We start from the raw sequence: 15242 nt of genomic DNA, 5'->3' as shown, positions 1-15242 counted from the left end.
CATAGCTAGTAGGTGTCAGATATAAAATTTACTTCCATGTTTATCTGAGGCCAGTCCTCTATCTACTACATTAGGTTGCCATAGCACTGGATTTATATTTGGGAATAAAAACTGTCAATAACATACAACTCTAAAGCTGCTGAAATTTAGCTTCCACATTCATAATATTTAGCATTTATATTGGGATTTAAGGTTTGCCACATGCTTTACCAATATCTCATTTTATTCTTTTAACAACCCTGGCAGTTTATTACTATTATTTACTCTATTTGTACAGATGGGGAATGTGAAGCACATAGGAGGGAAGTGACTTGCCCAGGGTCACACAGTAAGTGTCTGAAGTGGAATTTGAATTCCAGGTCTTTGAAATTCCAGGTCCAGGCTGTATTCATTGTACCACTTAGATGCCTAGTCATGTTGGAGGTCTAGCTTATAAGATTTATGACACCAATAACAATGAGATTACAGTTTAATTCATAGACCCTGATGTATCAAGATATTCTCTAACTTTGCAAAGCAATGGAACAAAAAATAAATTTCTTTAAGGAAAATATATATCCATATAAATATATGCATATATTTCTATGTATGTGATTCTTAATAATACACTAGCTCATTACTCTTAAAAAGGAGAATTTCCCACAAGCATCCTTGTTGTAACCAAATAATACTATAAGACAAGTCTCCTTTTGATGACAATCAGGCTTTGAGGACTGCAGTCTACTTAGAAGAATTTCAAGTCAAGATTGACTCCTGTCATGAATTTCTGAAGTTCCCTTTCCTAGCTAAGCTGAAAACATTTTCTAAAGGCCTTCAGTTCACCCTACACCAGGTTTGACTGAAAGCCTAAATTATAGAAATGCTTAGCTAGAGTGGTAAAGAAATAGAGAAGAAAAGTAGATCTCCCAGGCTTCCCAAAGTTAAGTAGGATCAGTACTTCAGAGAAAGGATGTATAGAGAAAGCAGGGCAGAGTGTGTTATGGTTTTCTCCATTCCTTCTGAAATAATAAATTTGATCCAAGTTTGTCTTTTTTTTCCCATTTATTACAAATTTTGAATAGTAGAAATTTATATAAGATTTGAGGTCAGAATAGCTAGTCATAGTAATGAGTTTTAAAACAGACCACAAAGGATGGTTGGTTATATTGATAGAAAATGAAATTATATCCATTGTATTAGAAGCACCATTCAGTCACACTTAATCTTCAGAAAAGATGACTCAGATGGAATGACCAGGTTTTAAGTTGTTTTTGCTATCTGATTCCTACCCTGGGACTTCACAGAAAATACACACATGGTCTAAAAATAGTGTAGCAATCCACATGATAAAAATGCCTTCCTAAACTCACATATGTGTACATTTATTTTCTTAAATCATGACTGTCTTTCACCTATAATATATAATATAAATAAAATCAACGTATTTAATTTATTTTTCGTGTAAAATATCTTTAATTGTTTAGATGGACTTGCCTTTCTTATGAATGACACTAGGCAAGTCACTTAACTTTCATGATCCTATTTTCTTATGTGTAAAACAAGGTTCAGAATGAACTCGATATCTATGCTTCTTTCTAGATTGAAATCTATGACCCTATGAAAAAAACCCCATGCAATAAGCATTTATAAAAGACCTTCTACGTGCCAGGCACTGTATGAAACAGATACTATATGTGAACATATGTTTCTAAATGAGAGTAACTAATTCAGTGCTTCAGTGAATGAATCTCTGAGGCATCTATCCTGAGATCTGAGCCAATAAGCCTTTAACATTAATTCAGTTAAATTGAGTCATAAATTCTGAGCACTTTCCTTCATTTGATGTAGATTTGTCAAAGCAAATATCTGACTTTCCCCTTGGCTATTTTGTGTCTCACTTGAAGACTGCTGTGGTGACTTTTCAACCATTGATGCAGCTCTCCCCAGCAGGGACTGGAAAGATGTGTTATCTATACTGTTCATTGGAGGACAAGTGGCCTTATGGGTCTAAGAGGCCCTGAAACACATTTTAAAAATATTGATCAATTGTAATTGATCAAAGGCCTTGAGCAAGTGAACAAAGGCTGGGAAAGAGGTCTAGACAACTTCTTCAATGGTAGGGACTGAAGAATTTTTCATCTTTGAATGAACCTCCACCACCTAGTAGAGTGCCTTAAAAACAATAGTTGGCAACAGCCAACATTTATGTGTTAGCTTACCATGTATACCAGCCACTGTTGCTAAGCACTTTACAATTATTATTTGATTTGTTCCTCACAATAACCCCATGAGGTAGATGCTATCATTACACTTATTTTACAGATGAGGCAAAGGGAGGTGAAGTGACTTGCCCAGGGTCATACATCTAGTAAGTGTCTGAGATTGGATTTTAACTTGAGTATTCCTGATTCCAGGCCTACCACTCTAGTCACCACACCACTTAGCTGCCCTATACATAGTAATACATGTACATGATAAATGTTTGTTGCATTGAAAAGCAAGTCATTGGTTAGAAAAGGAAAAATCCTATCAACTGGTGGTTTTGTTTATATCTCATGCATTTACATTTATCAAAATTTTGTTTTTTTAATGGAATTATTGAGTAATTTTTGGTGCTATGCCGTAAAAATCTCAGAGGGAGGGGGGTGAAGTCAAGATGGTGGAGTAGAAGCACGACCTCCGAGTGGCTCCGGCTTCCACCTTTCCCAATCAATGTTAAAAAGGGGACTCTGAACAAACTTTGGAGCTGCAGAATGACACAGAGAAGCTAACCTCCTACTGAGGACAGCCCAGCAGGCCAGCAGGGGAATCCTCCAGCACAGTGCTCTAGGAGCCGAGCCCAGCCCCACCCTGAGGCTTCAGCCCCAGGGCGGGTCTGACCAGCCCCCAGCCAGAGGGACTCCAGATCAGCAGCAGCTGTGGCCATTTCCAGAATGATCAGCACACAGATGTGAAGGACAAAGTGAGAGGTCAGTGCAGTCTGGACTTTGGGACCCAGTAAGTGGGAGTGTGTGGCTTTTGCCCCCAGGGCAAAAAGCTGCTGAGATGCCCAGCACAGCCAGCCAGCGCTATGTGACAGCTTCAACTCCTGGCTTGCAGAGTGTACGGAGACCAAGCAACCAGTCTGAGTGGTAATAGCTCTTGCTTTAACCTGCTTGGATCTGAATTGCAGTCTAAGGTGGAGGTCCTGGGGTGCATGACCAGCTTGCCTGAGTGCATGGAGGCCTCAGAGAGGGCACCCATCTAATACCTCTGGCAGCTGAGAAAACCCCAGTGTTTGGGACGAAAGCTCCCCTGTCTGGTGGCAGAGTCCTACTGTGGCAAAAAGCACAGGGGTCAAGTGACTGAGGGGTGACATGACCAGGCAAAGGAAACAAAGCAGACAGAAGATTCCAACATTAGACTCCTATTTTGGGGACAAAAAGGAACAAAGCATGGAACAGGAGGAAGACAGTGAAGTCAGAACTCCTGCGCCAAAAGCTTCAAAGGAAAATACGAGCTGGTTATAGGCCATAGAAGACCTTAAGAAGCAGATAAGAGAAGTGGAGGAAAAATTGGGAGAAGAAATGAGAATGATGCAAGAAAATTATGAAATGAGAGTCAACAGCCTGACTGAGGAAAATCACACCTTAAAAAACAGACTAACTCAAATGGCAAAAGAAGCTCAAAAAGGCAATGAGGAGAAGAATGCCTTAAAAAGCCAAATTTGCCAGATGGAAAAAGAATCTCAAAAGCTCAATGAGGAGAATCATTGCTTCAGAATTATAATGGAGCAAATGGAAGCTAATGATTTTATGAGAAATCAAGATGCTGTTAAACAGATCCAAACAAATGAAAGAATAGAAGGCAATGTGAAATATCTCATGGGAAAAACCACTAAAATAATAGAAATAGATCCAGGAGAGATAATTTAAAAATTATTGGACTACCTGAAAGCCATGATCAAAGTAAGAACCTAGAAATCATCCTCCAGGAAGTTCTCAAAGAAAACTGCCCTAATGTTTTAGAATCAGAGGGCAAAATAGAGGTTGAAAGAATCCACCAATCATCTCCTGAAAAAGATCCCAAAAAGAAAACTCCTAGAAATATTATAGCCAGGTTCTGGAATTCCCAGATTAAGGAGATAATATTACAAGCAGCCAGGAAGAAACAATTTGAATATTGTGGAAACACAATCAGGATAACCCAGGATCTGGCAGCTTCTACACTGAGGGATCGAAGGGCTTGGAATATGATATTCCGGAGGGCAAAGGAGCTGGGATTAAAACCAAGAATCACCTACCCAGCAAAACTGAGTATCACATTTCAGGGGAAAATATGGTCATTCAGTGGAATAGAGGACTTTCAAGCATTCTTGATGAAAAAACCAGAATTGAATAGAAAATTTGACATCCAGATACAAGAAGCAAGAGAAGCATGAGAAGGTAAACAGGGAAAAGAAATCATAAGGAACCTATAAAAGTTGAACTATTAACATTCCTACATGGAGGAACAATAATTGTAACTTATGAAACTTTTCTCAGTATGAAAATAGTTGCAGGGAATAGAAATATATATGAGCTTATATGGGCATATGAATACATATGTGAGTGTGTGTATATATATTTACAGGTATACATAGATAGAGGGCACAGGACCAATTTAACAGGAAGGGATGATACTTAAAAGGTGAAATTAAGAGGTGAGAGAGGAATATAATGAGAGGAGATGGGGAGAGACAGAATGGGGTAAACTGTCTCATATAGAAGAGGCAAGGGAAAATGGTTACAATAGAGGGGAAGAATAGGAAGGCAAAAGGGAATGGGTAAACCCTATTCCCATTGAATTTGGCTTGGGGAGGGAATGAAATACACACTAAATAGGGTATCTCACCCTACAGGAGAATAGGGGGTAAGGGGATGAGAGGGGGGATGATGGAAGGGCAGGCAGGCTGGGGGGAGAGGGAAGTTGGAAGCACCCACTTTTGAAAAGGGAAGGGATCAAAGTAGAGAATGGAACAAGTGGGAGGTGGGATAGGAGGAAGGAAAATATAGTCAGTCTTTTACAATATATCTACTATGTTATTGTTTTGCATTAGCCATACATGTACAACCTATACTGAACTGCTTATCTTCCCAGTAAGGGTGGGTGACAAGGGAGGAAGGGAATGAATCAGAATTCAAAATTTTAAAACCAAATATTTAAATATATACATATACATATACATATACACACACTATTATTAACACTATTTTACATGTAATTGGGAAATAAGATATATAGGCCTCAGAGGCAAGTTAAAGGAGCACAACTGTCAGTCAGTATTGAACAAAACATATTTCACATATTCTTAGAGCTAGAGAGAGCCTTAGAAATTATCAAGGGCATGCAGTTCTTGACCTTCTGACCATTAGTTTGTATATCTGGGTTCAGATCTGGATTCTTACACTTACTGGCTGTGGGACTATGGCAAGTCATCTAACATCTCTAAGCCTCAGTTTCCTTGTTTGTAAAATGAGAAAGTTGTACCAGATGGCCTCTCAAATCACGTCACTGTCTAAAAGTCTGATACTATGCCTAAAAAAACTCTCTTCATTTTTAAACTCTCTTCCTTTTCAGTTATTTCTCTATCTTCAAAGTATTTCAAACAATGGGAAAGAAAACTTTTTCACCATCACTTTCTGTCCTCCAAAGTAAAAAGTTGTCAGTTTTTAGGAAGCTTTGCAACAGATTTGTTTTAAAACCAAATTGAAGCTAGCATTCATTGTATTTTCAAATGTTTAACTACTATAAAAACATATACATTGAACTAATCCTAAGAAAATGAATGGTAGAAATCTCCCTTTATTCATTTCACAAAGAACAGCTCCAACCTACCACACTTTTTTCCTACCACTGTAGAGGTGACATGTGGTAACAAGAGAAGAAGAATCAGGGTATATTCTCTTATAAAAGAAATGCATGTGTCACTGAATGAAACTGTATATTATGTTCAGCTCATATGGCCCAATTCTGCAACATTAGTCCATTCAAACACTGAATGAAATGTTCTTTTCCATAGCAATCAAATGCACACAAACCAACATATGTGTATGTAAATACTTGTCAAAATTTTAGAACTACAAATTAGTATCCTTAACTTGCATGAAAATAGACAATAGTTCATCTACGTCAATCTAAAAATGTTCATTAAATATATTGAACCATTGATTTGCATACATTTTCAACATAGAAAGGGAATCAAGACAGATTTCAAAGAGGAAGGTGAGAATGAACCTATCAGGAGAAGCTGATTAGTTAGAATGAAGAATATAACTACATTGTGTGCATTTCCCATTTCTATGGAGAGAAAAGTTAAACTAATCCTTAACTTTAAAAATAACACATGCATTTCTTAAATCTTTTCACTAGGAAAGATATACATTCTTTGACATTTAAATTAAACCAAGATATACCAGAAAAAAGAAAACACAAAATAGTTAAGTATTCGATGTATATTCACAATGTATATTCAAAATATATTCACTTGCCTAATTGTATGGAATATAGCAGAGATAATGAGCTCATTGTGAACTGCAACAGCCATATAACGTGGCTCATGAAATGCTGATGGGACAGTCCGCACTGCATAGCAGAGATAAACACCCCACAAGAGGAAGAAAAATTCAGCTGTGAGAAGAACAGAAAGAAATAATTTGCCATTAGTTTTTTTTAAGATGAATCAGAAAGTAAAGTTGAAGTTACTTAGCATGCATTTTAAAGTGTGTGTATAAGATATATATTACTCATTAGAAAAAGACATGCACCATTCCACTCCTATAGCTATGGGTATGATCCTAATAGACTTTTTCCCACCTTTACTCACATGGTTCTCCTTCCCTGCTCTAGGCTGTACGCCACTGGGTAGTGGGATCACAAAGGGCTTTCATCATGGTACATATGCTGCCACTCCCAACTTTCTCATTTCTTTCAATTTTATCCCAATTTCTCCAGTCACCCAAGCTTGCAACTTCAGTTATATCTGACTCCTTTCTTTTCTTAATACTTAAGTCCAATAAATTTTCCTCTGATATGTGCGTATTTGTTCATTATTCTCTATTGCTACCACTCCTAATCAAATCCTGATTTTTATCCTCTCACTCTATAGTCTCCTAGTTGTTCTGCCTGACCCAAGTCTAACCCCTCCAAACTATCCTGCACACAAACTCAATATGCCTTGCAACATCTCACTGATAACTTCCTTTGCATCTTTCCCTGTGGTTTTCACTTCAAACAGGTTAACCTCTGACTTAGTTCAACTGCTCCCAACTACAAACCTTCAGTTAACCATACCTCAAGACTGTCCCAGCAAAAAGTACACATGAGTCTATATGGCTGATGCAGAGTCTTTCTTAGTTTCAAAGTCTCTGTAGCTGATTGCCTGGATGACTTGGCCAGATGCAGACTCCTGCCTTGACTTACAATATCTGAGTATTTCCTGGATGTTGACTACTTGCCTGAATCCTGATGATCAGATACATTCTGACCCATTGCTTATACAGGTTAGCAATTCCTCTTTCTTAATTATTAGGTAAGTAAAATCACTTCTCTGCATTTACTCATAAGGTTAATGCCTAATCCAAAAATCATATTTCCATTATCCTCAAGCATTTATTTAGTATTTATTATAAATGAGGTGGCCATGGTATAGTGGATAATTAAGAGGCTTCAGAGTTAGGAAAAACTACATTCAAATCCTGCCTCTGACACATGGGTAAGTCATTTATTCTCCAAGTATCTCAGACAATTTCCTAAGCCTATTTTCAGAGCAAATGCCAATCTGCATTGGTAGAAGGAATTTTGCCATCAAGGAGTTCCCTATGACAATGAAATCACAGGTCATGGTCCAAAAAAATATTAGGCACCGTTCCAGGTCCCCAGAAGCTGATAAACACTGAGAAATCCTATTGTGGTATAGAAAATGCTGTAATTTGTGGCAGAGTTATATTTGCAGAATATTTTCTGTCAATTATTGCTGTACTTCTATATAAACTCCTTATATTGAAGATAGGCTAAGGAAAATAACCAGTGGGTTATTTACTATTTGACAATGAAGAGCTACTTTTAAAATATACAACAAAAAAGATTTCTCCTAATAGTTAATCTCAACATTAAAATCATTTCATTAGCAACACCAAACAATACATTCTAGCTGAGAAACAATTTATTATTCAAGGTAGCAATTAGATAGACTAAATGTAATATGTAAAAGTTGTACTTGAGTAAAAAATCAGTTTCATATAATTAACTTCAGACTAACACTGCAATTTGTAAAGAAAATATGCAGATGTTACTGAATTTTGCTATATTATTACGTGGGAGTCAAAATATGTGTTGTGCTTCTGTTTTTAAAAAAAATAATCTTAGCATTTTTGGTGTTAAATGATCCTGATGGGTGGTTTAAGTACTTTAAAAAAGAAAGAAATGAGTTTATTTTTAAAGATGGAAATGAGGGTGTGAGAATACCTCTGTGAGGGTTATTTTATTTTTAAACTACAAAGAATTATATGCTATTAAAAAAAACATACCATATTTTGATTTGTTTTTCAATGCCATGACCTGGAATTTCAAGTGATCATGAGACAAACTGTGTCATCCAATTAACACTGGCCTGTGACTGGCTCCGTATGCCCCAAGTTCATGACCATAGCCATTTTAACAAAGGGGATAGAAAGCCATCATGCATCAGAATCAGAAGGAAGGCAGTAGAATCTCCCTGCTGTAGCCCATGCTGTCCCAGCTATGGCACACTGTGCTTTATTGTTGCACAGTAATTTTTCAAAAGTGAATGTTTTGACATTTATCTACTTCCTTTCCTTCTCTGAAGGCAGAATGCCACCACCACCACCACCACCCTGACCACCATGTCCCCTCAGACCCTAATGAAGACAATCCAGGACTCTGAACCCAAGAGTCTTATGAATGACAATGCTTTTAGCCACCATCCTGAGAAGCATAGCGTATAACATGCACCATTGGTTGCTCTTGCAGGTGTGACAGCCACATTCACTGAAAGATTAAGAAAAGAAAATTCTTGCCACCAAAGTCCTTTGTACTGTCAAATGGTTCAATATCAGAAATTGATATGATTTTATCAGTGGAAATGACATTAAATGAGAAACTACCACTTATTTTTTACTAATTTAACATAGGGACCATGGAATCAACCCAACTTGTACCTGAAACCTTCCATGTATACCATTTCTCTTATTAGAAAGTGATTTCCTCTCATTAGAATGAGAGCGGGGACTGTCTATCATGAGAACTTAGCAAAGTGCTCTGCACATTGTAAGTTCTTAACAAATGCTTGATTCATTCATCCATCCATCCATCCATCCATTCATTCACTCACTCATTCATACATTTCCAACTGTTATGCCAAAATAAACTTTTGTCAGGAAACTAGCTTTGTTGTCATAACATGGATAGTATGGGTGGCCCAGAAATGATGAGGACTTGAGTTCAAATTCTACATCTAACACTTACTAGCTGTGACCTTAGGCAAGTTACTTAATATTTCTGAACCCTGTTTTCCTCACCTGTAAAATAAGGGGATTGATGTAGAGGATACTAAAGTTCCTTCTAATTCTATATCTATGAATCCATAATACCTTCCCTAGGTATTTTAAAGCTGTTACTCTTTTCTCCCTATATATTTTCACCAGGGGGTTATAAGTTGCGTGGATAAGAAGTTATTTAAAAAAAGATCCTATACTTCACATGAGAAGTTACAAACCTTTCCTAATTGAATACCCAGAATCAGTATCATATTATGGTTAGAGAGCTATACTCAGAGTTAGGAAGACATACGCTTGAATCCAGCAATGGGTATTTATTAGCTTTATGAACCTGGGCACATTTCCTAGCCTCTTTCATCTTCAATTTATTCATTTGTAAAGTGAAGGTTAAAAAAAATCTTTATAAACCTTAAAGTGATATATAAATACCATCCTTTATTATTACCTGTTTTGATATTGTCAAACTTTCAAATAAGGAAGTCTCTATGGTTACATTTAATAAACATTTTTAAAAGTCTTAAAAATACTGGAGGATTTCTTAAAATCTAACATTTTATTTTAAAATTTCTAACACCCCTTATTTAAGTCTTTTAAAATGTCTTTTTAAAATTTTAAATTTAAAATCTTGAGACAGAGGGGCAACCAGGTAGCACAGCGAGTAAGAGCACTGGCCCCAGTATTGGGATGACCTGGGGATAGAATCGCGGCTCAGATACTTAGCACCACACCCAGAAATAACTGGCTGTGTGTAACCTTGAGCAAGTTACTTAACCCCAATTGCTTAAAAAAATAAAATAAAATAAAATTGAGACACAATTTAATCTCTCTTGTCTTTGTTTCTTTGTCTCTGGCTCTCTCTGGTTTCCACTTTCTATCCCTTGTGTTCTCATTCATTCTCTCTCTCTCTCTCTCTCTCTCTCTCTCTCTCTCTCTCTCTCTCTCTCTCTTATTCTCTGTCTCTCCCAATTCATACACATTATTGTTCAATCATTTTTCAGTGGTGTCTGAATCTTTGTGACCCCATTTGAGGTCTTCTTGGAAATGATACTAGAGTAATTTGCCATTTCCTTCTCCAACGAATTTTATGTATGAAGAACTGAGGCAAAAAGGGTTAAGTGACTTGCCCAGGGTCACAAAGCTAGTTAGTATCTGAGACCAGATTTGAAGTCAAGGAGATAAGTGTTCCTGGCATATACATGTATGCACACATATCTATATCTATCTATCTGTATAATCTATCTATGTATATACACTATCATTCAGATTCTCAGGGTTAGCAAGAACATTGGAAGTTGTCTAGTTTGATATTTACTTGAACAAAATTTTCCTTTACAATTTCCCCAACAAGATTTCATTAAACCTCTGCTTGAAAATTTCAAGAAGTGGAGAGTGAACTACCTCCTGAGACAACCCATTCTGTTCTTGGAAATGTTTGTTAGATTGCAAACTCCTTAGTGGTCAATGACTTGGTTAATCTTTATATTCCCAGTGCATAGTTCAAAATTAAATATTTTTGAATTAAATGAATTTCAAAAGAAGTTAGATGACTGTATGAAATTATGTGGAAGAAAATCTACAGATAAAAATTCATGAAGAGAAATCTAAGTCCTTCGTAGACCAAAACTAATCTATTCCCTCCTAATGCTGATTACATAGTGCTTACTTACATTAAGTTTCATCCTGTCATAACACAGTCTGATCTTCTAAGGTAATTATATTTAAATCTTCAGGAACTGATGCTATTTTAGATTTTCCTTGCATAACCAAGTCTGTTACCTTATTTTTCAGTCACTTTTAAACATTGGCATACTACCTAATTAAATAACTGAGCAAACTGCTTCTTGTGCTTCAGAAATGTGGTGTTTGTGGAAGGAGAGAGAGGAGAGTGTCAATATGGAAAGAAAAAGCAAAGATTATGTAGTCTCTGTTGGATTCTTGCTATGAAATGGAGTTGTCCAAGGAAGCTAATTAGCACTCTTGAATCTGAGAGTAATTTCTATTTGAATTTACTTAAAACATGAAAATGTGCTGATATTCCTAAATGGAGAGGAACCCAAGACTATCAATTTGTTTCATTTAATTATCTCTCAATCTTATCTCTATCCCTTGTTTATCTTTCTAATTCAATAAATATAGGTGAGTGGCAATAATGACCAAGTCCAAATTGTAATTTGTGATCCCAAGATCATGAGAAATACTCACATGATGGTGAACATGTCACTGCCATAGAGACACTGCAAAGATATTGGCTATATGAGTAGGGTAAATCTGGAGATTAGTATACTATTGCTAAGCTATCTCAGTGATCATAATGTTTCATTTCTTTAGAGAAACACATTTAAATATTAAAAGATACAAATGAAACTTAAGAGTTACAGTTATACCAAACCATGAATATCAATATATGTGAAGAGAGATATTTAAATATTTAGTTCCATTTGAAAATAGAAATTGGTGGGGCGGCTAGGTGGCGCAGTGAGTAAGAGCGCCAGCCCTGGAATCAGGAGGACCCAGGATTGGTTCCGGCCTCAGATACTTAACACCCACACAAAAAATAAAGCTGGCCATGTAACCTTGGGCAAGTGACAACCCCAATTGCTTTAAAAAAACAAACTAAAATAAAATAGAAATTGGAGTACTTTTTCTCAGGAGATATGATATCAAGATAGGCTAAAAGGGTCTCAGAATCTTTTTATCATGTTTCACTCTACTTATATTCTTATGATATTCTAAATCACATTATATTAAAACTATCTCTTTGTCTTACCTCCTCTATAAGACTGTAATCTCTTTGAGACTTGGAGCTATGCCTTCATTTTTCTGTCTCTTCCCACCCCTGTGACAATAAATTGCACAGTATAGACACTTAATAAATGTTGAGTTAGTTAACTCAGCAATGTGGAATATTGAACAATATGGAAGATTCTGTTAGGCAGATTATAAGTCACAGTAGTGTGTTATGTATACATGCATACACACATACACACAATACATACATATACACATACATGCACGCACACATACACGTATGCATGCATGCAGGGTTTGGCTGATAAGTGTAGATAGACAGGTAAATGTCTACCCTGAGAAAAATAGGTAGAACTGAGACAAAAGACTTTCAAGAACATCTTGTTAACTTTAATAGGCAAAGTAAACTGAGAGTTGGGCCACAGAGAGAAGTAGGGTTTGAAGTAGCAGGTAAGCCAAGATCTGAGAACCAAAGTCTGGTATTCATTTGAGGACAGCTCCCTTCTGGAGAGTTGGACAATTGAAAAATTACCCAAGACAATTGCCATTTGATTGATAACTAATACTATCATGATGGAGAGTATGTGACAGAACTGATCCTGATTTAAAAGCAAGAAAAGTACCTACCAGATAGAGAATTATATTAAGAACCATAAACAGATCCAGTCATTTAGCCTGAACCTAATACTAAGCAAGTCCAAAGGGACTGTGACTTGTCAGTGTCATACAGGTTATAAATGTTTGAGTTCCAGATCAAGTCCCCTATCTCCAGATCCATTATTCTTTTAACTATATAACAATGACATTTCAAGGTTTCTTCTTTTAAAGCAGAATAGAATGAAAATGACTTATCAGATTTTATGAGCTCAATTCATTAAAATGGATTTCTTAGTCTTACTGATGAATAACTTAACATTACTGAGGCTGTGCTTTTTCATACGTAAAAACCAGCATAGTAAGGCCTGAACTACCTAACTTACACTCACAGAATAGTGAGGAAAGCATTTTGTAAAACATGAGTGCTAGACAAATGTGAATTATTATTATCAGCTCTACTAATGCTAATTTAAGAGTGACTTCAAATTCTGTATTGCTCTGCAGTCATCACAAAGTGAAATCCTAAAAATGACACTAATGTAAACATCATTTCATTTAAAAAAATAGAACTCAGGTGGAAACTACTAGGAAGGTCCAAGGAGCTCATACAATTAGAATACTAAGAAAAAATATGCCATGAGAAAAGTGTCCCAGGGTGCTTTCCAAAGGACTGGGAATTTAAAGGGAGAGTGAGGATCCAGCCATTGAAACATGCACTTGTATATCCTGGCACATAGTAGGTGCTTAATAAACAATGATTGATTTGAAATGGTTAAGTACATTTTACTTCAAGGGGAAAATGAAAGAAAAGTTTGAGCATCTAATCAGTGTCCTCTAGCCAACTGTACCTGCAATTGGTGAGCTATACTAATTATTCCAGGAACAGAACTTAACAGCAAATTCAGACTATACAGAGACTAACAGTACACCATTAATGAGGTACTTAAGCTTTATCTAGTAGTTCTTTCCAGCAGGAAACTTTTTTTAAACAAAATTCATGATAAGCATAAACCTACTAACAGTTTATTGTTTATGATGCAAGCAAATGACCAAAAGATTTTTACTCATCAAGATATGTTCCAAGTTGGGTTGTCCTCACTTCAGAATTTCTTCTGTACTTAACATCTTTTGGTGCTACATGGAAAGAATTGTTTTTTGGAAGTGCAGATATAGCAGTGAATTGTGGTTTTTTTTAAAACAATTGGGGTTAAGTAACTTACTCAAGGTTACACTCAAGGCCAGTTATTTCTGGGTGTGGTGCTAAGTATCAGAGTGCAGATTCAATCCCAGGTCATCCCGACTCTGGGGCCAGTGCTCTTACTCACTGCGCCACCTGGCCGCCCCTAGCAGTGAATTGTTGAAGTTCAATACTATATAGAACTAAAATATTAATTGCTAACTTCTCGAGAACCATTGTTCTCCAAACCTGAGAGAGAAGTCCTTGCTATTTTAGGGTCATAGATTTCAGAGGGAGATGGGACCTTAAAGGTCACTTTGATCAACTCCCTCCTTTGACAGATGAAGAAATTAAAGCCAAGAGAAGTAAAGTGACTTGTTCAAGGTCACACATGTAGTAAGTGATAAATCCAGAACTGGATATTAGGTCCTCTTAATCTTGAGGTCATTAGGTAACAGTTATCTGATCAATGAAATCATTATTTCATCTAACTTGAAAAGAACTAGGAGTAGTTACAGAAATATGCCCATCAGAGATAGTTTCAGGGTATCAAAGAGTAGACAGAGTTGTATATTATAAACTAATTGTTACAATATCTTGCTGTGCTTGTTGTTATGTGCTTGCTGCTACACATTTTTTTACCACGTCTCCTGAGTATTTGAAGAACTAGAATTATCTATTCTACTCAGTGTATTTCCCAGCTAGTGTAATTAATTCTATACAAAGAAAATAAAATGCCCAAATAATATTATTTTAAAGAGTTTCATGTCGCTTATTTGAACTATGAATTATAATGACAAATTGACATTTTAAAGTTCTATAAATCTTGGACTGAAAAATGACAATGTAACATCCTTTGACCAGACTCTCAACTGTCTAGCCTGGTCTGGCCACATTCAAAGCAATGTGCTCACTACAGGACACCACATTTTAGGATAAACATTGAAAGTCAGAGAGCAAAGGAAGGTGAAGCAGAATGGAGAGAAGCATAAAAGGATAGAGAATGCTCTCCCCAGGAAATCAGGAGCAACAAACCATACCAGAGAAGACTGTTAACCTCACAAGCTATTAGCCCTAGCTCACTACCTGACTGAAGACATTTGGTAGCATTCTTGTAGCACAGACTGTATAGGAGAATGTTGTGGTAAACATGTTACTTAGGGAAATGTGTATACAAGGAACTGAAAGGGGGCATATGCTATGTA

General features: G+C 36.5%; 1 protein-coding gene across 1 annotated transcript in view; it reads right to left on the bottom strand.

The window, feature by feature from the left end:
* Positions 1-15242, bottom strand: part of GPR158 (G protein-coupled receptor 158) — a 446391-nt gene that overhangs the window by 19464 nt on the left and 411685 nt on the right. The window contains exon 8 of the mRNA XM_069086327.1: positions 6489-6627. Within this exon, the coding sequence (XP_068942428.1) occupies positions 6489-6627 (139 nt within the window). The remainder of the gene's footprint in view (positions 1-6488; positions 6628-15242) is intronic.

The sequence above is a fragment of the Petaurus breviceps genome, unplaced genomic scaffold (assembly GCF_028583685.1).
Source record: "Petaurus breviceps papuanus isolate PSGF00001 unplaced genomic scaffold, PetGlider_PUasm1.0 178, whole genome shotgun sequence".
NCBI classification, from domain to species: domain Eukaryota; kingdom Metazoa; phylum Chordata; class Mammalia; order Diprotodontia; family Petauridae; genus Petaurus; species Petaurus breviceps.
This window is presented reverse-complemented; position numbering and strand designations above follow the sequence as displayed.